A 27,939-nucleotide genomic window follows, 5' to 3' on the forward strand; every position below is an offset into this window, starting at 1 on the left:
GTCACACTCTTTACATAAGCTCTCATCCTCTACTGACCGTCCTATCAACCCACACACATGAACGCACACGCACAACACACACACTCCCCCGAAGCACAGCACACATCGTCTGCACTGTTGATGGATCTACACCTCAAATGGGAGTTCATACAAGAATGTGACATCAGATACTATGCTGCTCTATTGGGGACAACAACTATGTTTTGAGGTACCTCTGTTCCAAGAACTGCCGACAAGATTTATGTACATGATAGACTATAACCTAAAAGGAGAGTGGAACAATTTCTGTTGCACGTAAACATGCAGACGCATGAAAACACGTGCGCAGGCAGACACACACACACTCCAGTATCATTGGTAAGAGAACAGAATGTGATTTGCAAATATTGTAACAAAAGATCAAAGTCAGAGTCTCGAGATGTAGCGTGTCCTTCATCACACACATATTGAGTTTCATAAGCATCGACACACACCATTAACCTCTGATTAAAAACCTAGCTTGAAGCCCCCTGGTCAAAAGCATTCATTGAATTTAAATTTGGGAGGCATGCTTGACCATCAAAGCAAACGTTGTGCGGACCGCTTTTCTCAAGATGCCCCGAGACAAAGAATTGTTGGTAAATGGTTACAATAATAAGTGGGCACTGCGTCCTTCAGAGGATACATACAGATGGCTTTCTTAGATGTCCTTAGGGAGAATACAAGAGATAGGGAAAATAAACGTGATTTTGAAGGTTTTCCCTGTATCTTAAGAGTGAATTACAGCAAACTGATGATCTAGACTGAAATATATCTCTCACTCCAAACGGGTAGAGATTTCTCAGTGAATTATTGCTTCCACAGTAATTGGTTGTCTGCATTACTTCTAATCAATACATCAATATGCATTGTAACTGTTTTGCTTCACACAGGTAAATAGAGCTCATTGGGGATTGTTCCTCATTCAGTCACCACAAGATGGTGCTAGCTACATCCCATATTTTTTACTCACGTGGCAGTGTGTGTGTGTGTGTGTGTGTGTGTGTGTGTGTGTGTGTGTGTGTGTGTGTGTGTGTGTGTGTGTGTGTGTGTGTGTGTGTGTGCGTGTGTGTGGATCTATGGAACGTTTGGTTCCTCTTTTGCTATTATCAAACCCATCCAAGGTGAAACGCACTGGAGACTAACTGGGAGATTCTCATGAAACACGTTTTAAACATGTCTGTAGCAAATTGAGTTTCAAAACCATGATCCATCTGCAAAAATGAACTACCATTCTGAGGACTAAGATGTCTAGTTCTAAGTGTGTTATTTTAAATACATTTTACACTTTTGTCTGAATTTTGTACATTTTCACCCCAAATTCTCATTACTGAAATGCGTCCAGATTATGTTCTCGGGTCATGTCATACAATTTTACTTATTTTAATAAAACACAAAATATGTTGTTGTAGTTTGTCCATAAACCATAAAAAAATTGTATACTAGTTAATAATATTTACAGTGCCTTGCGAAAGTATTCGGCCCCCTTGAACTTTGTGACCTTTTGCCACATTTCAGGCTTCAAACATAAAGATATAAAATTGTATTTTTTTGTGAAGAATCAACAACAAGTGGGACACAATCATGAAGTGGAACGACATTTATTGGATATTTCAAACTTTTTTAACAAATCAAAAACTGAAAAATTGGGCGTGCAAAATTATTCAGCCCCTTTACTTTCAGTGCAGCAAACTCTCTCCAGAAGTTCAGTGAGGATCTCTGAATGATCCAATGTTGACCTAAATGACTAATGATGATAAATACAATCCACCTGTGTGTAATCAAGTCTCCGTATAAATGCACCTGCACTGTGATAGTCTCAGAGTTCCGTTAAAAGCGCAGAGAGCGGCCTCTCGGGTGGCGCAGTGGTTAAGGGCGCTGTACTGCAGCGCCAGCTGTGCCATCAGAGTCCCTGGGTTCGCGCCCAGGCTCTGTAGTAACCGGCCGCGACCGGGAGGTCCGTGGGGCGATGCACAATTGGCCTAGCGTCGTCCGGGTTAGGGAGGGATTGGTCGGTAGGGATCTCCTTGTCTCATTGCGCACCAGCGACTCCTGTGGCGGGCCGGGCGCAGTGCCCGCTAGCCAAGGTTGCCAGGTGCACGGTGTAGCCTCCGACACATTGGTGCAGCTGGCTTCCGGGTTGGATGTGCGCTGTGTTAAGAAGCAGTACGGCTGGTTGGGTTGTGTATCGGAGGACGCATGACATTCAATCTTCGTCTCTCCTGAGCCCGTACGGGAGTTGTAGCAATGAGACAAGAAAGTAGCTACTACAACAATTGGATACCACGAAATTGGGGAGAAAAAGGGGTAAAAAAAAATAAAAATTTAAAAGCGCAGAGAGCATCATGAAGAACACACCAGGCAGGTCCGAGATACTGTTGTGAAGAAGTTTAAAGCCGGATTTGGATACAAAAAGATTTCCCAAGCTTTAACATCCCAAGGAGCACTGTGCAAGCGATAATATTGAAATGGAAGGAGTATCAGACCACTGCAAATCTACCAAGACCTGGCCGTCCCTCTAAACTTTCAGCTCATACAAGGAGAAGACTGATCAGAGATGCAGCCAAGAGGCCCATGATCACTCTGGATGAACTGCAGAGATCTACAGCTGAGGTGGGAGACTCTGTCTATAGGACAACAATCAGTCGTATATTGCACAAATCTGGCCTTTATGGAAGAGTGGCAAGAAGAAAGCCATTTCTTAAAGATATCCATAAAAAGTGTTGTTTAAAGTTTGCCACAAGCCACCTGGGAGACACACCAAACATGTGGAAGAAGGTGCTCTGGTCAGATGAAACCAAAATTGAACTTTTTGGCAACAATGCAAAACGTTATGTTTGGCGTAAAAGCAACACAGCTGAACACACCATCCCCACTGTCAAACATGGTGGTGGCAGCATCATGATTTGGGCCTGCTTTTCTTCAGCAGGGACAGGGAAGATGGTTAAAATTGATGGGAAGATGGATGGAGCCAAATACAGGACCATTCTGGAAGAATCTGATGAACCTGATGGAGTCTGCAAAAGACCTGAGACTGGGATGGAGATTTGTCTTCCAACAAGACAATGATCCAAAACATAAAGCAAAATCTACAATGGAATGGTTCAAAAATAAACATATCCAGGTGTTAGAATGGCCAAGTCAAAGTCCAGACCTGAATCCAATCGAGAATATGTGGAAAGAACTGAAAACTGCTGTTCACAAATGCTCTCCATCCAACCTCACTGAGCTCGAGCTGTTTTGCAAGGAGGAATGGGAAAAAATGTCAGTCTCTCGATGTGCAAAACTGATAGAGACATACCCCAAGCGACTTACAGCTGTAATCGCAGCAAAAGGTGGCGCTACAAAGTATTAACTTAAGGGGACTGAATATTTTTGCACGCCCAATTTTTCCGTTTTTGATTTGTTAAAAAAGTTTTAAATATCCAATAAATGTCGTTCCACTTCATGATTGTGTCCCACTTGTTGTTGATTCTTCACAAAAAAGTACAGTTTTATATCTTTATGTTTGAAGCCTGAAATGTGGCAAAAGTTCGCAAAGTTCAAGGGGGGCGAATACTTTCGCAAGGCACTGTATGTACTCACAGTGTCTGTGGACATCTCATTACGTAACCCATTTTCAAGTTCCTGTAAAAATTCCAATCAGTTTTTTTTACAAAGTTTTATTCATCCATGATGCATCATCTAGAGGAGTAGTAGAGGTTAAGTTAAGGAAACTAGGCGTATGTCGCGTGTCACTACTTCACAGGAGAGCTGTTTGAACATAAACGTTTTTAAATGCGTTTTTTGTCAGAAATGCCTTCTCGAACATATGAACTTTCATTTGCCTTTATAACAAACTGGTATGCCATCTGCAAATACGAATACAATTGTTAAATTATGAGCCTAGTTGGTTTAGCGACAGAAAAAGTTAGCAACCTTCCCGCTAGCCATGATTGGCTGAGATAATAAGTGGGCTGGACATGCCTGAGAGATGAGTTTGGATTGGTCTGTCATATAGCATGCTTCTGTCTATTTGAGCTGGTCAGTATGTCTAGGTAATCCTCTCTAATGCAGGCTTTAAAAAAAGGTATTGCGTAGTAAAACTGCATACGCCTAATGTCAAGGTAAAATGTATTGTTAGCTAGCTAACGTTAGCTGACTGGCTCACTAGCTAACGTTACGTGTATGCTCTCCACTTCGTGGGGACCAAGTTTTTAAATCAGTGGAATTCGAGGATGTTAGCTAAGGAGAAGGAGAAAACACCTCTCTCCAAATTAAATCTTCAAACTAAGGGCAACCATGGCATCCGACAGGAGACGCGTCCATCCATGATATATATGGGTAAGATAGCCTAGCTTGTTACATATTCCCACGTTACACATTTCTAATTTTGACAGAAAGTGGTTTCATTTCAAGTTAAAGTGTACTGTTAGCTAGCTAACGTTAGCTGGCTCGCTAGCTAACGTTATGTGTATGATCTTATTATTCATATCTCAGAGCCATTTGCTTGACTAGTTATAGCCTAATGTTAGTTAACTAACATTGAACCTGGTTGGTTAGCTACCTGCAGATTCATTCAGGATAGTAAAGTCATGAGTTGGCATTATGATTCATTGTTTACCTAGCTAGCTACATGTCTAAACAAAAGACTCTCGTCTGAGTGTGCCAGAGCACAGAATAACTGATGAATTTACGAACGCTGAACACCCGTTGAATATGGCCGGTGTCAGTAAACGTCAGCAAAAAAACAGAATTAAATTGTTGCCACAAGCACAGTAACAGTCACCAACGATCTGGATAACATGAAAACAGCCTAACCAGCCAATGTTACCCAGTTAGCGTGGGTGCTTGACTGCCGTTGTGAGGTTAAAATGTTCGGATCAACCTTACTCATCGGCCAGAGCGTCCAGTGTGTGCTCTGAACGCTCCGCGAGTGAAACGCTCTGAATATACAAGCGGTCAATCTGACAGCACTCTGACCAACGCTCTGCATAACATAACAGCCTAACCAGCTCTGCTAGGGCAAGTGATGTTCAGTGAGCTGTTCTCTCGTTTCTCATGTCTGGAAGTAGCTAGCAAGTTAGCTTGGGTGCTTGACTGCTGTTGTTTGTACAGAATGCTCGGATCAACCCTTAAAGAGACGGGTAGGGCTAAAGCTTAAGGGGGTGTGAACGATGCTGAATGGGTGTAGACAAAGAAGAGCTCTCCAGTACCAGTACCAAAACATTAAAAGTACATTTTATAAAAAGTGAGTTTACAAGTTTATCAACTTTCAAAGCAAAATTAATATCCCATTATTCCTGTAGCGTATGATATACAATTTTGAGTCTCTACTTTTATCCAATATAAAAAACACAATTTCAAATAAGACCGACTTGAGCCGGTCGGTCACATATGCCTTCAGAATGAGGTTCTTATTCTCAAACACCCCTTTTACCCCACTTGGCCTTCTCATTACTGAAACAGCCAAAAAGTTCAAATTATGGAAAAAGTCTGGTTTAATTTGATATGTTTTATAATTTCATTTTACATATTTGTCTTTTCAGTGTACGTTTAACTCAGGCCTTTCATTAGAGGAGCAATGTTAAAAAATATATTAGAAATTGATTTGTGTATTCCTTTTTTGTACTGTTGCGGTAATGAGAATTTTGTGGAAATTGTGGTAAAATGCATAATGTGATCAAAAAAACATAATAATCATTATGAAATACAAGGTAATAAGGAATGAAAAGAAGGCTACGTCCGACATTGGAGTCCTTTGTACAGGTGAAGTTCATGAGTACATAACTACACATAAATACAATGAAGTATATACTGTAAGTACGGTCTTACCCAATACATTTGCGGACAATGATAATGATGCATTGGATTTATACAAGCACTTGCCAGGTTCTCAAGGTAATTCACAATGTGTCAGGGGGGAGATCACTCAGGCAATGTGATGCATGTGGTTTATTGGGGGTATGCACATAACAGATATTCTGGTCACAATTCTGATTGATCCATTGCCACAGAGCACCTGCCTAGAAAGACGAAGAGGAAAAGAGAATGAAAGGGAGAGAGAGGGAGAGCGAGATGGGCAGGTAGAGAGAAAAAGAAAGAGAAATGGAGGAAAGACAAGGAGGGAAAGAGATATAGAAAGAGTGGGGGCAGGGCAAAGAGTGGGAGACAGAAGTGTGAGTAGAGGGCTTATCAGTCTTACCCATGCAGGGCCTTCTCTCCGAACCAGTCTCCTTTCCCCATGCTGCGGAGGTAGACAGGATCCCCGCTGGGCTTGTCTTCCCTGGTCACATTCACCTGGACAAAGGGGTGGGGTGCCACTTTAAATCCATAAGGGGGGAGTGAGCAGTTATACATTCTGAGAGAAGGGACCTATGGGACCATGAGCTGCACTGTAAGTACCTAAAACCCTTCTGTAATGGACATTTCTGTAACTGTATGGTTGACTAATCACTACATTATTCAACATCAAAGTGAGGTTAATGCAGAGCAGGGGTGATGGACATATCTGTGCATGCTAAATCTTTGTACATCTTTGATGGACATCTTGGTGCTATGGTCTGTGAGGAACCACTAACCAGGTCATTAGCTAGCTGACAACTGAGCGATGGAGGTCCAGCAGAAATGGCCAAAGTGAAGATATAGAAGGTCGTTTGACTTAATTAAGGCTTCTATCTTCATTCATTAGAAGGTTCTATTGCAGTATGACATCACATCCACCAGAAATGCATAGCTAAATCTGAGGGAAATAGTGATAATTCAACTTTGAATATGATCTGGGAAGACAAAAAGGGAAAGAAAGACCCAGGATAAGACACACAAAGAGAGAGCGAGAGAAAGTGAGAGTGTGAGAGAGAGAGAGAGAGAAGTTTGTTCCACTAGTTGAGACAGATGGATACTGTACATCTTGATAATTTGAATGGGGTAAATCGTTGACCTTATTTGGCTCCCTGGCTGGGACAGAAGGTAACATGTCTGGCTGAGAGCCCTATATCAATAATGTTGATGATGATGAGGGTCTCACCATTCCCTTGCTGACAATGAAGAAGGTGTCTCCTGTGGCTCCCTGTCTGACGATGTACTCTCCATCCTCATAGTGTGTCTGGAACCAAAGAGGAGAAGATAAGTGAGAAGGATGAGTCACCCAGGCACCTCTGTCTAATACCCACTTCACCCCAGGGTGAGACACCTTGAACACGTTGCATTGGTGAAAAGGTTTTCCCTCAGTATTGTATCTTAGTTGGGGTGCAGAGTGCCCTGAAGCAACAATACTTTGAAAGCACAAACATATTTACACACATATGAGCACATAGGCACAGCCGCACGTGTATGTGCATGCACGCACACGCACGCTCCATATTCTTCACACTCTCATTTCCTGTGTTTTCTCTTGATTTGAAAGCCTCTCCTTGAATCTCATACACAGAGTTAGGTGTGTTAACCTGTAAAGACAGGATTATGTGTAACACACTGCCATTTATCCAGGCAAAGATGGTTGAATGTGGTATGTGAGAGTGAGTATCTGGCCTTTGTAAGACAAAGCTGTGACATTTAACCTGTAGAGGGCTCAGCCAATCAATACACTGTGACCAATGTGCCACACCAGACCAACTAAACACACTGCCCATGGAAACAGATGCTGACCTTTGTATATTATGGTCATCCAATCTCAAAACATAGAGGTTACATTGTCTTCTTGTTTTTCAGTATAGCAGTCAAATCCTGGGTGGTGTTCTAGCGATCTGCCCCAATATACACGTACCTGTTAGCAACAGGGTTTAGATGTGTGCGTTTTTTTCCTCATTCATCTAGACACACTATCCCATAATGAAAAGCCAAAACAGGTTTTTAGAAATGTTAGCAAATGTATAAATAAATCCCAAACTGAAATATCACATTTATATACAGGGCAGGTAATCAAGGAAGTGATGGAGTCCTGATGAGTCTGACAATGCACAAGTGTGCGTAACGATGGAGACAGGTGTGCGCCATAACGAGCAGCCTAGTGAAATAGAAGCCGGAGAAGGAGCACACGTGACATCTTGTTTATGACACTACAAGCTTGGCATACCCTGTATTTGTTGAGTTTCTCCCATTCTTCTCCACAGATCCTCTCAAGCTCTTTCAGGTTGGATGGGGAGCGTCACTGCACAGCTATTTTCAGCTCTCTCCAGAGATGTTTGATTGGATTCAAGTCCCGGGCTCTTGCTGGGCAATTCAAGGATATTCAGAGACTTGTCCCAAACCCACTCCTGCATTGTCTTGGCTGTTTGCTTAGGGTTGTTGTCCTGTTGGAAGGTGAACCTTCGGCCCAGTCTGAGGTCCTGAGCACTCTGGAGCAGGTTTTCATCAAGGATCTCTCAGTGCTTTGCTCCATTCATCTTTCCCTCGATCCTGACTAGTCTACCAGTCCCTGCCGCTGAAAAACATCCCCACAGCATGATGCTGCCACCACCATGCTTCACCGTAGGGATGGTGCCAGGTTTTCTCCGGGACGCTTGGCATTCAGGCCAAAGAGTTCAATCTTGGTTTCATCAGACAAGAGAATCTTGTTTCTCAAGGTCAGTCTTTAGTTGTATTTTGGCCAACACCAAGTGGGCTATCATGTGCCTTTTAATGAGGAGTGTCTGGCCACTCTACCATAAAGACCTGATTTGTGGAGTGCTGCAGAGATGATTGTCCTTCTGGAAGGTTCTCCCATCTCCACAGAGGAACTGGAACTCTGTCAGAGTGACCATCACCTCCCTGACCAAGGCCCTTCTCCCTTGATTGCTCAGTTTGTCCGGGCGGCCAGCCCTAGGAATACTTTTGGTGGTGCCAAACTTCTTCCATACAAGAATGATGGAGGTCACAGTGTTCTTGGGGACCTTCAATGCTGCAGACATTTTTTAGTACCCTTCCCCAGATCTGTGCATTGACAAAATCCTGTCTCGGAGCTCTACGGACAATTCCTTTGACCTCATGGCTAGATTCTTGCTCTAACATGCCCTGTCTACTGTGAGACCTGATATAGACAGGTGTATGCCTTTACAAATCATGTCCAATCAAGTTGTAAAAACATCTCAAGGATGCACCTGAGCTCAATTTCAAGTTTCATAGCAAAGGGTCTGAATACTTAAGTAAATAAGGTATTTCTCTTTTTTTATTTTATACATTTGCAAACATCTATAAAAACCTGTTTTCACTTTGTCATTATGGGGTATTTCCACAAGATGTGGAAAAAGGGAAGAGGTCTGAATACTTTCCGTATGCACTGTATGTCTCAGTCTATCTCAGACAAATCAATAAGACAGCACCTGATTGACATTAGAATAAACAGTACTTTGGTGAATACAACATAGTATTGAATGACACAGAGGGGCTCTCAGAAACATAATGTTAACATGTTATTTTGGTTTGTGTTTGGCAGTCAGTGTATGTCCCAAGCATTAGTCAGATGGTCTGTTCTTTTTTAAATGCATTGCTTCATTTTACCACTGCAGTCACAAAGGTTCTCATTTTCTACGAAATGGCAAGCGTTATACACACATTGAATAACATGCTAAAACAATATTATAGCTTTAAAATGAACTTTAATGATTGTGTGTCATGTATACATTCTCTTGAAAGAGAGGTAAATATTTATGTTGAAAGAAACTAAAACGGAATAGGAAAAACCTTAAGTTGTAGAGAGTGCATAGATTTTTCATAGCTTAGCATAATTGATAGATTTTTCTGTCCTTGTGAAGTGAACACTTTATGGCCAAAATTGGGACCACTTCCTGGCCATTATCTGAACACACACACACACACACACACACACACACACACACACACACAGAAATGCAAATGCTACAGGCTTCTAAAAGCCTGCAGGACAAACTAAATGTAAAAAGCAGTTTGCAGCCAAAGTGAAACTGGAGAACTTATCAAAGGAAAAAGGATAACAAATAGTTTAAATGGAGCTCAGAAGTGTGGTGCTAAAAAAATCATTGCTATTGCAATGTCCAAAGAAAACATATAACCTTTTACAAAACCACCAGAAGTCTGAAATAATTCAGAGAGGAAACCGAAACAAAAAAGGTAAACCAGAGAACAGGTACAATATATACATTCCTCTGGGCAAAAGTGGTGATCTGACCATCTTTGACTGGTGAGATTCCTCCAAGAATTTAAATTAGTCCTTCAAGAATTTAAATTATATTTCAATTGTATGTGTTGTCACATCACATACAAGTTCATCAACACCATACCCAGTTGCTCAGAACTCTCAAACCTTCTCTGCCTTCAGCATAGCAAGAACATCCTCAACCCGTAGGCCTCCATTATCCATTCACGCCATTCATCCAACAAACTCTTTTGTTTCCATAGAAATGTGTATCCTTGGCGAACACATTTGTGTACATAAATGGCTTTCAAAGGAGGACCTACCTCCTCAAGGACATCAGCCAGCTTGCTTAGTATCTCCTCCGGAAGTTCATGGAACGTTGGAACACTGCAGGAAGAAAAGAGTCAGGAAGTCAAGGAAGAATAGGGATCCACAATGCTACAGGGCATTGATGCTAATAGACATATACACTGAGTATACAAAACATGACATAGACTGACCAGGTTCATCCAGGTGAAAGCTATGATCCCATACTGATGTCACCAGTTAAACCCATTCAATCAGTGTAGATGAATGGTAGGAGACAGATTAAATAAGGATTTTTAAGCCTTGAGACACAGAATGTGTACAGTATGTGTGCCATTCAGAGGGTGAATGGGCAAGACAAAATATGTAAATGCCTTTGAATGGGCTATGGTAGTAGGTGCTAGGCGCACCGGCTCATGAATTGCAACAGTGCTGGGTTTTTCACGCTCAACAGTTTCCAGTGTGTATCTAGAATGGTCTACCACCCAAAGGATATCCAGCCAACTTGATAAAACTGTGGGAAGAATTGGAGTCAACAAGGGCCAGCATCCCTGTGGAACACTTTCGACACCTTGTAGAATCCATGCCCTGATGATATGAGGCTGTTCTGAGGGCAAAAGTGGGTGCAACTCAATATTAGGAAGGTGTTGCTAATGTTTTGTACACTCAGTATAAGGTCATGTAATATCGGCAGCTACACAGTCAATAGGTTAGCCTGAATAGAGTTTCTGTTATTATGCTCGCTCAGTTTTCTTAACGTTGGTGAAAGTATAATCCAGAAATGAACCTATAAAAATACACTACACATTTACTATGTGTGGTATTCTGTATGCGTAGACACACACACACACACACACACACACACACACACACACACACTCTGAGGTTGAAGAGGCTTGATGTTTGTTCTGCGCATTTCCTTGCAGTCCTCTGAATCCTAAATCCCATCTGCTCGTTATCGACATGGACTAAAGAAAACTGGCCAATGTTTATCAGAGGGGAGAGAAAAATAGCACCCAGGCATTGGAACAAAGGCTTTTATCTCTCTATATCATCTCTCTGTTTCTCCATCTCCAAGTCCCTCTCGTTTTCCATGCTTTATTAAAGTAATCTGAACCATCTCGCCCCAGCACTGACTCCTCGTGCTGACTTTCCTCCATGGACCCTGGCCAGAAAATGGCTTGTCAGATAGTTCCTTACAATGGGAAACATATGTGACTTTAGGCCCCGAGCCATGAAACAATTCCGGCAAACAAAAAGCCTCTGTTATGGAAAGTTATGCATCTAACGACTTAATTGGGTTGTAATAAAATGGTAAATTTGATCATCATGTTGTTAGGTTCAAAACTGTTAAAGTGGAATAGGATGGTGTTTACAAGTGTATTTGTGTGTGTGTGAGGGTTTGCATGCACGTGGCTTAGACCCCAGTCTTCTAAAATGAGACTGTGAACCATCTGAACTCGAGTGCCACAGTCCCGCTGATTTTCATTCCCCTTGGCCCTTAATTGATCAATTCAGGTAATTGATTTGCTGGAAAATGGGTTAGCCAGGTGTTAGCAATCTCTAATTGAATGGCTACGATAAATAGGGGTTGGGGTCAATTCAGGAAGCACACTGAAATACCGCCTATTTTCAACAATTTCTCCATAAACTGAAAAGGAGAAGCTAATTATTTAAAAAATATATATATTTTTGAATTTAAAATTCAAATCACTTCCTGAATTGACTGACTACAATTCTAATTGGCAAAAACCGTGGATGAAAAGCAGCCGTCACTCCAGGACCAGAATTACACCCCCTTGCTAACAAACTAGAACATCTTGGCTCCTGGACCCTGTCCGTGCATTTCAAGGCTGCGTTGAGACAATGACTTATCAGTGACCTAAGCCTTGCTCAGATAATCCCTACCATTGTGTAGCTGAGTTGCTGCTACAAATGTACATTGTCCCAGGGGCATTGGCAGTCATAATTTAAGTAACCTAATTTAACTCCGCTGAATGCCTCTGTCAATCCTACGCTGTAATCATGTGCCTAAGAACCTATACTGTTAGCACTGAGGCGGTATGCCCTAGTAGGAAGTCAGTTTGGGGCCAACTCACCCTGCACTGCATCAGCTCAAACATAAATATCACGGTCACGTCTACCTCTGATAAGCCTCCCAGTAAATTCTAATCAAATCAAACTTTATTTGTCACATGAGCTGAATACAACAAGTGCACACCTTACAGTGAAATGCTTACTTACAAGCCCTTAACCAACAGTGCAGTTCAAAATATTTACCCAAACTATAAACTAAAGTAAAAAATAATAAAAAGAAACACAATAACACAACAATAACAAGGCTATATACACGGGGTACCGGTACAGAGTCAGTGTGCAGAGGCACAGGTTAGAGGTCATTTGTACATGTAGGTAGGGGTGAAGTGACTATGCATAGATAATAAACAGTGAGTAGCAGCATTGTACAAAATAAATGGGGGGGGGGGGGGTCAATATAATAGTCAGGTTGCCATTTGATCAATTTGTCAGCAGTCTTATGCACCCCTGTACCGCTTGCCGTGCAGTAGCAGAGAAAACAGTCTATGACTTGGGTGACTGGAGACTCTTAATTTGACGGGCTTTCCTCTGACACCGCCTATTATATAGGTCCTGGATGGCAGGAAGCTTGGCCCCAGTGATGTACTGGGCCGTACACACTACAAAGCAATACAAACTATCAAAAATTCCAGGAAAGTGCTAAAAAAATAGCCCAGATTAACATACTATGTAGCCTAAGAAACAAGGTTCATGAAATCGAGAACTTGCTAGGAACAGATAATATTCATATACTGACATATATCTCTGAAACTCACTAAGATAATACCTTTGATGATACAGTGGTAGCAATACATGGTTTGAACATCTTCAGAAGAGACAGGAATGCCAATGGTGGAGTTGTTGCCGTTTATGTTCAGAGTCATATTCCTGTAAAGCTTAGAGAGGACCTCATGTTGAATGCTGTTGAAGTAATATGGCTACAAGTTCACCTGTCTCACCTAAAGCCCATTCTTGAGGGAAGCTGCTATAGACCACCAAGTGCTAACAGTCAGTATCTGGATATTATGAGTGAAATGCTTGATAATGTATGTGATATCAACAGAGAGGTATACTGTATTTTCTGGGTGACCTTAATATTGATTTAGTTTCATCAAGCTGCCCACTCAAGAAAAATCTTCAAAATCTAACCAGTGCCTGCAACCTGGTTCAGGTTATCAGTCAACCTAACAGGGTATTTACAATGAAACAATCCATGTATTGATCACATCTTTACTTGCCAATGCTGCAGAAATCTACTCTAAAGTAGTATCCAAATCCATTGGATGTAGTGATCATAATATAGTAGCCATATCTAGGAAAACCAAAGTTCCAACAGCTGGCCGTAATATAGTGTATAAGAGGTCATATGAGTAATTTTGTAGTGATTCCTATTTTGAAGATGTAAAGAATATTTGCTGGTCTGTGGTATGTAATGAGGAGAAACCAGTCACTGCACTTGACACATTTATGAAAGTCTTTATTCCAGTTACTAATATACATGCACCCATTAAGAAAATGACTGTAAAAACTGTTCAATCCCAGTGGATTGATAAGGAATTTTGACATTTTATGGGCGACAGGGATGGGACAAAAGGAATGGAAAATAAGTCTGGCTGCACAGCCTATTGGCAAATGTACTGTAAATTGAGAAATCATGTGACTAAACTGATCAAGAAGAAGAAACTATACTATGAAACAAAGATAAATCATATATAGAATGATAGTAAAGCTTTGGAGCACCTTAAATGACATTGTGGCAAAAATGGTCAACTTGGCTCCATCATTCATCACAAAACCCACTGATATTGGCAACCACTTTAATATTTTTTTCATTGGCAAAATTAGAAAATTTAGGCATGACATGCCAACAACAAATTCTGAACCTACACACCCATGCATAACTGACCAAATTCTGAAAGACAATAATTGTAATTTTGAATTCTGTAAAGTAAGTGTGGAAGAGGGAAATTAAAAGCATTTTCTCATTCAAACAGCCAACCAAATCAGCCTGTTACCAGCCCATAGTAAACTTGTTTGAAAATAATTGTTTGACCAGACACAATGCTATTTAAACAAATTATCAACAGATTTTCAGCACAATTAAAGGGAAGGGCATTCAACATGTACGCACTTACACAAATTACTGATGATTGGCTGAGAGAAATTGATAATGAAAATATTATGGGAGCTGTTTTGCTTGATTTCAGTGCAACTTTTGAGATTATCAATCATAATCTGCTGCTGGAAAAAGGTATGTGTTTTGGCTTTACATCCCCTGCTATGTTGTGGATCGGGAGTTACCTGTCTAACAGAACACAGAGGGTGTTCTTTAATTGAAGCCACTCCAACATAATCCAGGTAGAGTCAGGCATTCCCCAGGGCGGCTTTCTAGGCCCCTTACTTTTTTCAAACTTTACTAATGACCTACCACCGGCTCTGAGTAAAGCCTGTGCGTCTATGTCTGCTGATGTCTCAACTCTATACACGTCATCTACCACAGCAAGTGAAATCACTGCAACACCTAACAAAGAGCTGCAGTCAGTTTCATAATTGGTGGCAAGAAATAAGTTAGATCAAAATATTTCAAAAACTAAAAGCATTGTATATGGGACAAATCATTGACCAAACCCTAAATCTCAATCTTGTAATGAAAAATTTGGAAAATGAGCAGGTTGAGGAGACTAAACTGTTGGAGTAATTCTGGATTGTAAACTAATGGGGAGAGGCCTGTCCATAATAAAGCGCTGTTCTTCCTTCTTAACAATGCTATCAACAAGGCAGGTCCTACAGGCCCTAGTTTTGTCGTACCTGGACTACGGTCCAGTCATGTGGTCAGGTGCCACAAACAGGGACTTAGGAAAATTGTCCCAGAACCGGGCAGCACGGCTGACCCTTAAATGTACACAGAGAGCTAACATTAATAATATGCATGTCAATCTCTCCAGGCTCAAAGTATAGGAGAGAAGGACTTATATTTGTAAGAAGTATTGACATGTTGAATGCACCGAGCTGTCTGTTTAAACTACTAGCACACAGCTCAGACACCCATGCATACCCCACAAGACATGCTACCAGAAATTTCTTAAAGGTCCCCAAGTCCAGAAAAGACTATGAGCGCACAGTACAACATAGAGCCATGACTACATGGAACAATATTCCACATCAACTAACTCAAGCAAGCAGTAAAATCAGATAAAAAACGGATAAAAATAGATCTTATGGAATAGTAGGGACTATGAAGAGGTACACACACAGACACACGCCTACACACGCCTACACACACATGATAATATACACACATACACAATATACACACACGTACACATCAATTTTTTTGTTGTAGATAAGTGGTGGTAGAGGAATGGCCTGAGTGCACACACTTATTGTGAAATCTGTTGTGAAATGTAATGTAATGTTTTTAATTGTATATAACTGCTTTCTGGACCCCAGGAAGAGTAGCTGCTGCTTGGAAAAAAGAGGGAAAGATTGTGAAAGACAGAACAGGGGGACAATCAGAGGGACAGACAGCAGAACAGACAGAGAAAGCAGTACATTTCCAATGCACCTCATATATCCTGCTTGATGCATATGACACGCTCCTCTCCCTCCATCTTTTGATGAGGACATATTTTATCCCACGCTGTATGTCCGTGCAACAAAATTCTGCCTTTAATATGATAATAGGCTTCCCTGTCTTCAGCCCGTCTCCTCTGCCAAACCCTATGCTAATGCCAAAGTCAGATAGAGAGAAGAAAGAGAGCAGGAAGAAGGGATAATAATTGTTCCGGTAGAGTGGGTACTTCCAGATGCGTAACAAAGTTGAAGGAGACATTGGGCTCTATTTTAACAAACCAAACGCAATGGAAAATCTTAACACTGGTGGTCGGGCTATGGGTCCTGGGCTGTGTCGGACATATTGTTACTTTTTTTTTTTATTGTGTGAATTAAGGCTTAGTTTTGATTCATTTACATTCTTTGGGTTTTTGATTAATCAAGAGGTCTCATGAGTCAAACCCTTTATGAAAGGTTTGACTAACTGTCGAATGCATTGGTCATGACCAAAAAACAGCCTTCATTGAGAGGAGGGGAAGCTATGCTTGGTTTTTAATCAATTTAAACGAAATGTGAACAAATATTTGTTTTCATGTTTCTAAATACAAGGTTTACGGGAACAAAAAAGAAAATTAATCTTGTTCCATTTTGTTACGTTCCCCAGTTTCTGTGTTGTAGTTGGTGTATTTGCATGTGTGTTTTTCAGTAAATGGCTTCCTGAAATCCCTCAAGCAGCTGATTGGTCGACTCCATGGCTAATTGGAGAGCTGACCCCGCCCCCTCGTCAAGATGCAGCTGTCTCCAATTACCCATTCCTTCTGAAGCTATATAAAAGCCAGTGTTCTGTTCAGATGAGAGATCATTGCTGGAAGATCATTGCTGGAGAGATTGATTGAGATATAGAGAATTCAATTGCTGAGAGTGGTGTTGGTCATTTTTCAGGGAGCTGAGGGTTATATAGTGTTGGTTGTTTCTCAGAAAGCCTAGGGAGTGCTTAGGCAAGAGTAGTATATTCACTGTCTAGGCACACTAGGTAAGACCTGGGCGGACCACCCCCTGTATTTTGGTTAGCGCACCAGGTGGTGCTAAGTTAGATAAGTAGTGGTTAGGCTGGTTAGATAGGAGAGGGGGCTTTGACATTTACTTTCTTTGCTTTGGTTCTGTCCAGCCCCTTTTCCCCATATTAACGTGTGAAGGAATACATTCCTAGTAAGGGGTAAATTCTGCCTTTTGTCATCCTTACACGCACCTACAGTCCACACCTCTTTCGCTTCACAGAGTTGAGTTGTAGCAGGGTGTTGCGTTCCCACTTCACAGAGGCGTGCGTAACACGTGGTTGTCATGGCTGGACAGGTTGCACTTCCACTGTCAGAATCCATACCATAACCAACCAAGTTACTGCTAACACCAGCTTTTGGTTGGTCTTAAATATCCCCACCAGTGCTGCCTGAAATTGTCACTTTGGTATATGTTTTTTATAAAGACACACCTCAGATACTGCCACCCCTCCTACCTCAGCGCAAGAGACTCATATAAGACAGACAGGTCAATTAACAAACCTGGCGCTAGGGTTTAAAAACAGAAGGGCACCGGCTCTAACAGGTCGAAATTGCAAACAAGCGTGCGTTTGACAATTGCACTGGTTAACTATCATTATGTAACTGGATACGAATGGGGAAATGTGACTTCAATGTTAAATCACTTCAATATCGCCAACCCTAGGTCGTATGAGTCTGGTATATTGATAAATAATTAAATGTTATAATGTAATCAAATCCAATGTTATTCATCACATGCACTGAATACAACTGGTGTAGACTTTACATTGAAATGCTTGCTTACAAACCTTTCCCAATGATGCAGAGTTTAAAAATAATATAAAATAGTAACTAACAAAACAGGAATGAAATAAAATACATAAGAATGTAGCAATATACAGGGAATATATAGTATTTCTGTTCCTCACCTTTTTAAAAACTCCATGTATTCGGTGTGTTTGATCAGGCCCGTCCTCATCATAATAGTTTGAAAGCATTGTCGGTCGATGGCCCATAACTTCACATTGGTGAGAGCTGGAGAGGGGAAAAATGGAGAAGAAAGGAGTGATCAGAATAGTCAGGGAGAAACATGGATACCAGGGCATTTTCACAATATAATGAGTCATCATTAACCAGGTGTCTACTTGGACAACATGAGTGCACTTTTGAGAGAGATGAGGAGAGAAAGAATTTAAACCGGCCCAGGCTATCCCATAAGAACCCACAGCAGAAAGGCTATTAGAATGACTTCCATCACTGATGAATGGATTCATTTGGCTGACCATGTCTGTGCATTCTGTGCATGTTCATCTGTTTGTTGCTTTGCCTGTTTGTTCTGTCCTGACCTGTCTACTTTGATGTCTGTGTCACTGTAACACTGACTCCTCCTCTTCTAATCAGAACACACACAAACACCAATTAATTGACAAACAGACACTTAAGGGTAGGCAAGATAACACACACACACCCACCCACATACTTCCAAGGAGCAACAGTTAAGCCCACTGTCTGCCAGACCACAGGAGAGATTCTCTCATTAGATGGTCAGGCTCTTTTTAGTCCCAGTTAGATCAGTTTTCTTCACAGGCTGAAACTGTCTGCAGACCTTGTACCAACTAATGAGGAAGGAGACTGTGCATCCTTCTTTTTTATTTTTTGAATTTTACCCCCTTTTCTCATCCAATTTCGTGGTATCCAATTGTTAGTAGTTACTATCTTGTCTCATCGCTACAACTCCCGTACAGGCTTGGGAGAGACGAAGGTTGAAAGACCTGCGTCCTCCGATACACAACCCAACCAAGCCGCACTGCTTCTTAACACAGCGCGCATCCAACCCGGAAGCCAGCCGCACCAATGTGTCGGAGGAAACACCGTGCACCTGGCGACCTGGTTAGCATGCACTGCGCCCGGCCCGCCACAGGAGTCGCTAGTGCGCGATGAGACAAGGATATCCCTGCCGGCCAAACCCTCCCTAACCTGGACGACGCTAGGCCAATTGTGCGTCGCCCCACGGACTGCGATGCAGTGCCCTAGATCACTGCGCCACCCTGGAGGCCCACAATGCATCCTTCTTTAAGCACTAAATAACTAAAACACATTCCAGAAACCTATTTCTCTTGGGCCTAGATAACTCACAAACACGGAGCTGAAACACTGGTTAAATGGACGCAATATGGCAGATGGAAATTTCACAGCCTAGCAGAAGTCTTAGTGAAGCCACAGTATCACCCTTTTGTTGTCAGCTTTCCAGTACTATCAGGCTGCATGAAATCAAGGGATCCAACCTATGATTACTAGGGAACAGACCGCCATTCCAGACCTCTAAAACCCAAGCCTCAGAGAAGAGGGCTAGAAAATATTTTGGAGTAACATTCCTGTTAGGCGCTAAAGCAACAGCTGTTAAGAGGAGTGACGTAGTTGTGTAAACACAGAGCCAACAGAGTGCTACGGCAGTGAGTGGGCAATTCACAGGGCATGGAGAAATCAGATATTGAGAGGCCAGGAGCGCATTGCAGTGAGGGTAAGTGGGTTATTTGGAGACTTGACTAAATTGCAGTGAGACTTAGGGAGCTAGTTAGCCTGCAATGTGTGTAGATGAATGTCTTAATGCTTGTGGGCCGTTCAGCCATTAGCTCGACAGCGTACTAAAGCCACTCCAGGCCCTGGGTTGACAACAGGCAGGGATGGAGGTGGAATGTGAAGGTTCTTGAGAAGTGTGGGAGTCTGGTAGTGAGGGAATTATGTTGAAGCAGACTGAGAATACATGCATGATGCATACTGCATATAACGTACTAGCAAAAATGTGTGTTGATCTCTAAGCACACGCACCAACGCACACACAGACACGCACCCTTGGGAGCTCATCCCTTAAAGAGATTGGAACAACACTATTGCAACCACAAAAAAGGTGTGTGATCAAGTCTGCTATGAAGGCCCATCAGGATTTATGTTCCCCACAGCATACAAAGTGTGATCTTTCAGCCACAGTTTCCTCTTCCTCTACCTTGTCAGGCCCATACATATTTCATTTGTTTTACTTTCACCCCTTTTTCGTGGTTCAATTGGTAGTTAAAGTCTTGTCTCATCGCTGCAACTCCCCTACGGACTCGGGAGAGGTGAAGGTCGAGAGCCATGCGCCCTCCGAAACACGACCCTGCCAAGCTGCACTGCTTCTTGACACACTGCTTGCTTAACCCGGAAGCCAGCCACACGAATGTGTCAGAGGAAACACCGTCCAACTGACGATCAAAGTCAGCTTGCAGGCGCCTGGCACAACCACAAGGAGTCGCTAGAGCACGTCGAGACAAGGAAATCCCAGCCGGCCAAACCCTCCCATAACCCAAACAACACTGGGCCATTATGTGCCGCCTCATGGGTCTCTGTGGCCCATACACCACCCCCCCCCCCCCCCCCCCCCCCCACTTTCCCTATCTTAAAAAGGCAGTAGCTTTGCCCTGATAGTTTGTAGTTGTTTCCCCTCCCCCTTCTTAATCTGTCCCACTTGCTCTTGGGAAGTTTCCTGTTATCATGCTAGCAAGTAAAAGTGCAGTGATGCCACCATCCCTCAGAAGCACCTGTTCATAGAACATCTGTTCTGATTCATATAAGGCATCATCCAAATTAAAGAGTATTGTAAGGTCAATGTTTCCCTTAACATTATCTGGCTCTTTCCCTCTTTTAGTTTCACTTGAACTGTTTCCCATACAAATGTGATCGATTGAGCTGTTGATTGGGATTATCACAAAGCCTGTGTGTAATCAAGGATGTGTGTAATCAAGGATCAGTTGATTTGCCTTGTGTCACCCTCAGGGAGAGAACAGCTTTGTTTAAGCCCTTATACAGCAACTGAGGTCAGAGCTCTGTTTGTCAGTGGCTGGAGAGAAAACATCACAGAGCAAAGGAGAAAGGATTGAACAGAATTACTTTGTCCAAAGTCACCAGAATAAAAAAGTATTTGAATATCTTTACTTCTGAATGTAAGTCACACCATTTATATACAAGTGGGGTGACTGCCAAAATTATTTGTAATGTAATTCAATACAATAGAATAATGTCAGTGTAACTTTGTTTTTTAATAGAAGGCAGCAAATAATTATATGTTTTAATTTGTGTACTGGTATTGTTCAAAGTTTAAAAAAAGAAGCACCCAAATGTTAAATCATCACACCATTGTACTCTCATGGTGAATGTTCTCTATGAAGTTGAAAATTACTCCAGTATCTTTGAAACAGTCTCTCTCTGGTCCCGGATGGCTGTGATACACAGCACTGCTGCAGTTGCTTTGTAAAGCTGTATGGCACCAGGATTATAATGAGTTGTGACACCCCCTCATATCAGTTTCAGAAGAACAAAGACAACCATGATAAAATACACATAAATAAGCAACTTTGTGAATGTTCTTACACAGTTCAAGTCACATAATCCTGACTGTCCAATGGAGGGAGAACAATACAATAGCAGGGAGAAGAGACACACAGCATACATACAACTGCATATCCTGGGGAACACAGCAGAAAAAAGCATACCAACAAAGGGTGGAGGACAATTGTTCATATCCGACTCTAAGGACTATGAAAAAGAGTGCCAACTTGTACCGTTCTCGTTAGGAACAAAAGTCCATAGTGCCTGGGTATAGAAAGGATACTGAGTTTATGAACCTAGACTCCTATAGCCACTGTTTCACTCAGAAGTAAGGGAGAATTAGATAGTCACACTTTGAGAGTTAAAGGTCACACTTTGTATAGTGGACTGAGGGTTTTCTACAACAGTCAGGATAGAGGATAGACTGACTTTATTTCTCTCCCTATCTTTCTCTGATTTTGCCTCTTTAACCCCCCCCCCCTCGCTGTCTCTCTATCAACCCCCCCTCTCTTTCTATGAATCTCTCTCCTTTCTCTCCCTGTAGCCCCATTTCCCCTCATCATACTATATAATTATATCACTGTGGCATGGAAAGGCAAATGTGTTGGAATACTGAAGGAATATTAATTAACATGCATCTTTATCCGAACCTTGGGAGCAGTGGTCATTAGGGTATTAGCTACTCTGAGAATTATCATAAGTCCCTCTCTGTAATTAACCTGATGATAGTTAGGCAGCTCTGAGAGGACAGGGGGCTTGTATGTCTCAACTACTGCTGCTGTTGGGCACAAAATGTGGTCTGAACATTCACAATGAGAAGTGGCATGCTGTCATACTATTGTGGTGTACGACATGGAGGAGCTTTCTGTTGTTATACATGTTAATCCTCTTCATTCACTCTTACTTTGTGGCTCACACCGCATATCACCCACCATCTTTCACTATTGTCCTCTCTTGTCCCTCTCTCTCAATTCAATTTACATTTTTAAGGCGCTTTATTGGCATGGGAAGCATTTGTTTACATTGCCAAAGCAAGTGAAATACAGAAACAAAAGTGAAATAAACAAAAGTAAACATTACACTCACAAACGTTCCAAAATAATACATTCATTTCAAATGTCATATTATGTCTGTAATGAGTGAAAATAGTTCAAGTACAAAGGAGAAAATAAATAAAGGTTGCATTTACAAAGGTGTTTGTTCTTCACTGGTTGCCTTTTTCTTGTGAGAGCAGATCCCAAATCTTGCTGTTGTGATGGCACACTGTGGTATTTCACCCAACAGATATGGGAGTTTATCAAAATTGGATTTGTTTTTGAATTCTTTGTATGTCTGTGTAATCTGAGGGAAAAATGTGTCTCTAATATGGTCATACATTTGACAGGATGTTAGGAAGTGCAGCTCAGTTTCCACCTCATTTTGTGGGAAGTGTGCTCTTGTCTTTCTTCTCTTGAGAACCAGGTCTTCCTTTGGCAGCCTTTCTCAATAGAAAGGCTATGCTCACTGAGTCTGTACATAGTCAAAGATTTCCTTAATTTTGGGTCAGTCATTCCTCCACTGTGTACTCCCTGTTTAGGGCCAAATAGCATTCTAGTTTTCTCCGTTTTTTTGTAAATTATTTCCAACATGTCAAGTAATTGTCTTTTAGTTTTCTCATGATTTGGTTGGGTGTAATTGTGTTGCTGGCCTGGAGCACCTTGGGGTCAGTTTGTGAACAGAGTCCCAGGACCAGCTTGCTGTTTTTTACCTTTATTTAACGAGGCAGGTCAGTTAAGAACCAATTATTATTTTCAATGTCAGCCTAGGAACAGTGTTAACTGCCTTATTCAGGGTTAGAAAGACAGATTTTTTACCTTGTCAGCGCAGGGATTCAATCTTGCAACCTTTCGGTTACTAGTCCAACGCTCTAGCCACCAGGCTACCTGCCGCCTAGGAGGCTATTCTCCAAGGTTCATTGTTCGGTAGGTGATGGCTTTGTCATGGAAGGTTTGGGAATCGCTAGAATTCTGGATTTTGATAATTAGCGGGTATCGGCCAAATTCTGCTCTGCATGCATTATTTGTTGCTTTACATTGTACACAGGGGATATTTTTTGCAGAATTCTGCATGCAGAGTCTCAATTAGGTGTTTATCCCATTTTGTAAAATCTTGGTTGGTGAGTGGACCCCAGATCTCACAACTATAAAGGGCAATGGGTTCTATAACTGATTCAAGTATTTTTGCCAGATCCTAATTGGTATGTCAAATTTTATGTTCCTTTTGATGGCACAGAAGGTCTTTCTTGCCTTGTCTCTCAGATTGTTCACAGCTTTGTGGAAGTTACCTGTGGCGCTGATGTTTAGGCCGAGGTATGTATAGTTTTTTGTGTGCTTTAGGGCAACAGTGTCTAGATGGAATTTGTTTTTTATGGTCCTGGCAACTGGACCATTTTTGGAACACCATTATTTTTGTCTTACTGAGATTTACTGTCAGGGCCCAGGTCTGACAGAATCTGTGCAGAAGACTTAGGTGCTGCTGTAGCCACTCCTTGGTTCGGGACAGAAGAACCAGATCATCAGCAAACAGTAGACATTTAAATTCAGATTCTAGTAGGGTGAGGCCGGGTGTAGCAGCATGTTCTAGTGCCCTCGCCAATATGTTGATATACACTACCATTCAAAAGTTTGGGGTCAGTTAGAAATGTCCTTGTTTTTGAAAGAAAATCCATTTTTTTGTCAATTAAAATAACATCAAATTGATCAGAAATACAGTGTAGACATTGTAAATGACTATGTTGTAAATGAATATTGTAGCTGGAAACGGCTGTTTTTTTAATGGAATATCTACATAGGCGTACAGAGGCCCATTATCAGCAACCCTCACGTCTGTGTTCCAATGGCACGTTGTCTTAGCTAATCCAAGTGTATCGTTTTAAAGGGCTAATTGACCGTTTTGCAATTATGTTAGCACAGCTGAAAACTGTTGGTCTGATTAAAGAAGCAATAAAACTGGCCTTCTTTAGACTAGTTGAGTATCTGGAGCATCAGCAATTGTGGGTTCGATTGCAGGCTCCTCAAAATGGACAGAAACAAAGACCTTTCTCCTGAAACTCTTCAGTCTATTCTTGTTCTGGGAAATGAAGGCTATTGCATGTGAGACAATTGCCTTTAAATTGTTTAACTTGGGTCAAACGTTTTGGGTAGCCTTCCACAAGCTTCCCACAATAAGTTGGGTGAATTTTGGCCCATTCCTCCTGACAGAGTTGGTGTAACTGAGTCAGGTTTATAGGCCTCTTTGCTCGCACATGCTTTTTCAGTTCTGCCCACAAATGTTCTATAGGATTGAGGTCAGGGCTTTGTGATGGCCACTCCAATACCTTGACTTTGTTGTCCTTAAGCCATTTTGCCACAACTTTGGAAGTTTGCTTGGGGTCATTGTCCATTTGGAAGACCACGCTTTAACTTCCTGACTGATGTCTTGAGATTTTGCTTCAATAATATTTTTTTCCCTCATAGTGCCATCTATTTTGCGAAGTGCACCAGTCCCTCCTGCAGCAAAGCACCCCCACAACATGATGCTGCCACCCCCGCACTTCCCGGTTGGGATGGTGTTCTTCGGCTTGCAAGCCTCCCCCTTTTTTTCTTCCAAACATAACAATGGTCTTTATGGCCATTATGCCCATTTATGTTTCATAAGACCAGAGGACATTTCTCCAAAAAGTACGATCTTTGTTCCCATGTGCAGTTGCAAACCGTAGTCTGGCTTTCTAATGGCAGTTTTGGAGCAGTGGCTTCTTCCTTGCTGAGCGGCCTTTCAGGTTGTGTCGATATAGGACTCAATTTACTGTGGATATACATACAGTGCCTTGCGAAAGTATTCGGCCCCCTTGAACTTTGTGACCTTTTGCCACATTTCAGGCTTCAAACATAAAGATATAAAACTGTATTTTTTGTGAAGAATCAACAACAAGTGGGACACAATCATGAAGTGGAACGACATTTATTGGATATTTCAAACAATTTCAAACAAATCAAAACTGAAAAATTGGGCGTGCAAAATTATTCAGCCCCCTTAAGTTAATACTTTGTAGCGCCACCTTTTGCTGTGATTACAGCTGTAAGTCACTTGGGGTATGTCTCTATCAGTTTTGCACATCAAGAGACTGAAATTTTTTCCCATTCCTCCTTGCAAAACAGCTCGAGCTCAGTGAGGTTGGATGGAGAGCATTTGTGAACAGCAGTTTTCAGTTCTTTCCACATATTCTCGATTGGATTCAGGTCTGGACTTTGACTTGGCCATTCTAACACCTGGATATGTTTATTTTTGAACCATTCCATTGTAGATTTTGCTTTATGTTTTGGATCATTGTCTTGTTGGAAGACAAATCTCCGTCCCAGTCTCAGGTCTTTTGCAGACTCCATCAGGTTTTCTTCCAGAATGGTCCTGTATTTGGCTCCATCCATCTTCCCATCAATTTTAACCATCTTCCCTGTCCCTGCTGAAGAAAAGCAGGCCCAAACCATGATGCTGCCACCACCATGTTTGACAGTGGGGATGGTGTGTTCAGCTGTGTTGCTTTTACGCCAAACATAACGTTTTGCATTGTTGCCAAAAAGTTCAATTTTGGTGTCATCTGACCAGAGCACCTTCTTCCACATGTTTGGTGTGTCTCCCAGGTGGCTTGTGGCAAACTTTAAACAACACTTTTTATGGATATCTTTAAGAAATGGCTTTCTTCTTGCCACTCTTCCATAAAGGCCAGATTTGTGCAATATACGACTGATTGTTGTCCTATGGACAGAGTCTCCCACCTCAGCTGTAGATCTCTGCAGTTCATCCAGAGTGATCATGGGCCTCTTGGCTGCATCTCTGATCAGTCTTCTCCTTGTATGAGCTGAAAGTTTAGAGGGACGGCCAGGTCTTGGTAGATTTGCAGTGATCTGATACTCCTTCCATTTCAATATTATCGCTTGCACAGTACTCCTTGGGATGTTTAAAGCTTGGGAAATCTTTTTGTATCCAAATCCGGCTTTAAACTTCTTCACAACAGTATCTCGGACCTGCCTGGTGTGTTCCTTGTTCTTCATGATGCTCTCTGCGCTTTTAACGGACCTCTGAGACTATCACAGTGCAGGTGCATTTATACGGAGACTTGATTACACACAGGTGGATTGTATTTATCATCATTAGTCATTTAGGTCAACATTGGATCATTCAGAGATCCTCACTGAACTTCTGGAGAGAGTTTGCTGCACTGAAAGTAAAGGGGCTGAATAATTTTGCACGCCCAATTTTTCAGTTTTTGATTTGTTAAAAAAGTTTGAAATATCCAATAAATGTCGTTCCACTTCATGATTGTGTCCCACTTGTTGTTGATTCTTCACAAAAAAATACAGTTTTATATCTTTATGTTTGAAGCCTGAAATGTGGCAAAAGGTCGCAAAGTTCAAGGGGGCCGAATACTTTCGCAAGGCACTGTACCTTTGTCCCTGTTTCTTACAGCATCTTCACAAGGTCGTTTGCTATTGTTCTGGGATTGATTTGCGCTTTTCGCACCAAAGTACGTTCATCTCTAGGAAGCAGAACGCGTCTCCTTCCTGAGCGGTATGACGGCTGCGTGGTCCCATGGTGTTTATACTTGCATACTATTGTTTGTACATATTAACGTGGTACCTTCAGGTGTCTGGAAATTGCTCCCAAGGATGAACCAAACTTGCGGAGGTCTACAATTTTTTTTTGATGTCTTGGTTGATTTCTTTGTTTGAAGGTAGGCATTGAAATACATCCATGGGTACACCTCCAATTGACTCAAATGATGTCAATTAGCCTATCAGGAGCTTCTAAAGCCATGACATCATTTTCTGTTTAAAGGCAAAGTCAACTTAGCGTATGCAAACTTCTGACCTACTGGAATTGCGATACAGTGAATTCTAAGTGAAATAATCTGTCTGTAAACAATTGTTGGGAAAAAAGGACTTGTGTCATGCACAAAGTAGATGTCCTAACCAACTTGCAAAAACTACAGTTTGTTAAAAATAAATTTGTGTAGTGGTTGAAAAACAAGTTTTAATGACTCCAACCTAAGTGTATGTAAACTTCTGACTTCAACTGTAACTATTTGTGTTGTTGTTTGTTTAGAATTCCAATTTTCCCAGAAGTGTTTAGACTCTATAGATTCTTCAATTAAATTGAGCTGATTTCTCACGTGCTGTTCCTTCTTTTTCCGTAGTGTATTTCTGTATTATTTGAGTGATTCACCATAGTGAAGGCTCAGGTTTTCTGGGTCTCTATGTTTTTGGTTTCTCAATTCTTTCTTAGGTTTTTGCATTCTTCATCAAACCATTGCCATTGTTGTTAATTTTCTTAGGCCGTCTGCTTGAAAATTTTTATTTGATAGGGAAGCTGAGAGGTCACATACACTGTTTAGGTTTTCTACTGCTAAGCTTACACCTTCACTTTTGCAGTGAAACATTTTGTTCAGGAAATTGTCTAGAAGGGATTGAATTTCTTGTTGCCTAATTGTTTTTTGGTAAATTTCCA

The 27,939-nt window shown here is 41.6% G+C and overlaps 1 protein-coding gene across 4 annotated transcripts in view; it reads right to left on the minus strand.

Moving 5' to 3' along the window:
- Positions 1-27,939, minus strand: part of LOC110528926 (cGMP-dependent protein kinase 1) — a 149,775-nt gene that overhangs the window by 30,852 nt on the left and 90,984 nt on the right. For all 4 annotated transcript variants that reach the window (XM_036984926.2, XM_090240407.1, XM_021611105.3 and 1 more), the window contains exons 4-7: positions 17,988-18,093; positions 10,411-10,474; positions 7,025-7,102; positions 6,203-6,297 (exon numbers count right to left, since the gene is read on the minus strand). In XM_036984926.2, coding sequence (XP_036840821.1) covers positions 6,203-6,297; positions 7,025-7,102; positions 10,411-10,474; positions 17,988-18,093 — 343 coding nt within the window. The remainder of the gene's footprint in view (positions 1-6,202; positions 6,298-7,024; positions 7,103-10,410; positions 10,475-17,987; positions 18,094-27,939) is intronic.

This window comes from Oncorhynchus mykiss, chromosome 1 (genome assembly GCF_057628025.1).
Source record: "Oncorhynchus mykiss isolate SJ-2025 chromosome 1, ASM5762802v1, whole genome shotgun sequence".
Lineage (NCBI taxonomy): Eukaryota > Metazoa > Chordata > Actinopteri > Salmoniformes > Salmonidae > Oncorhynchus > Oncorhynchus mykiss.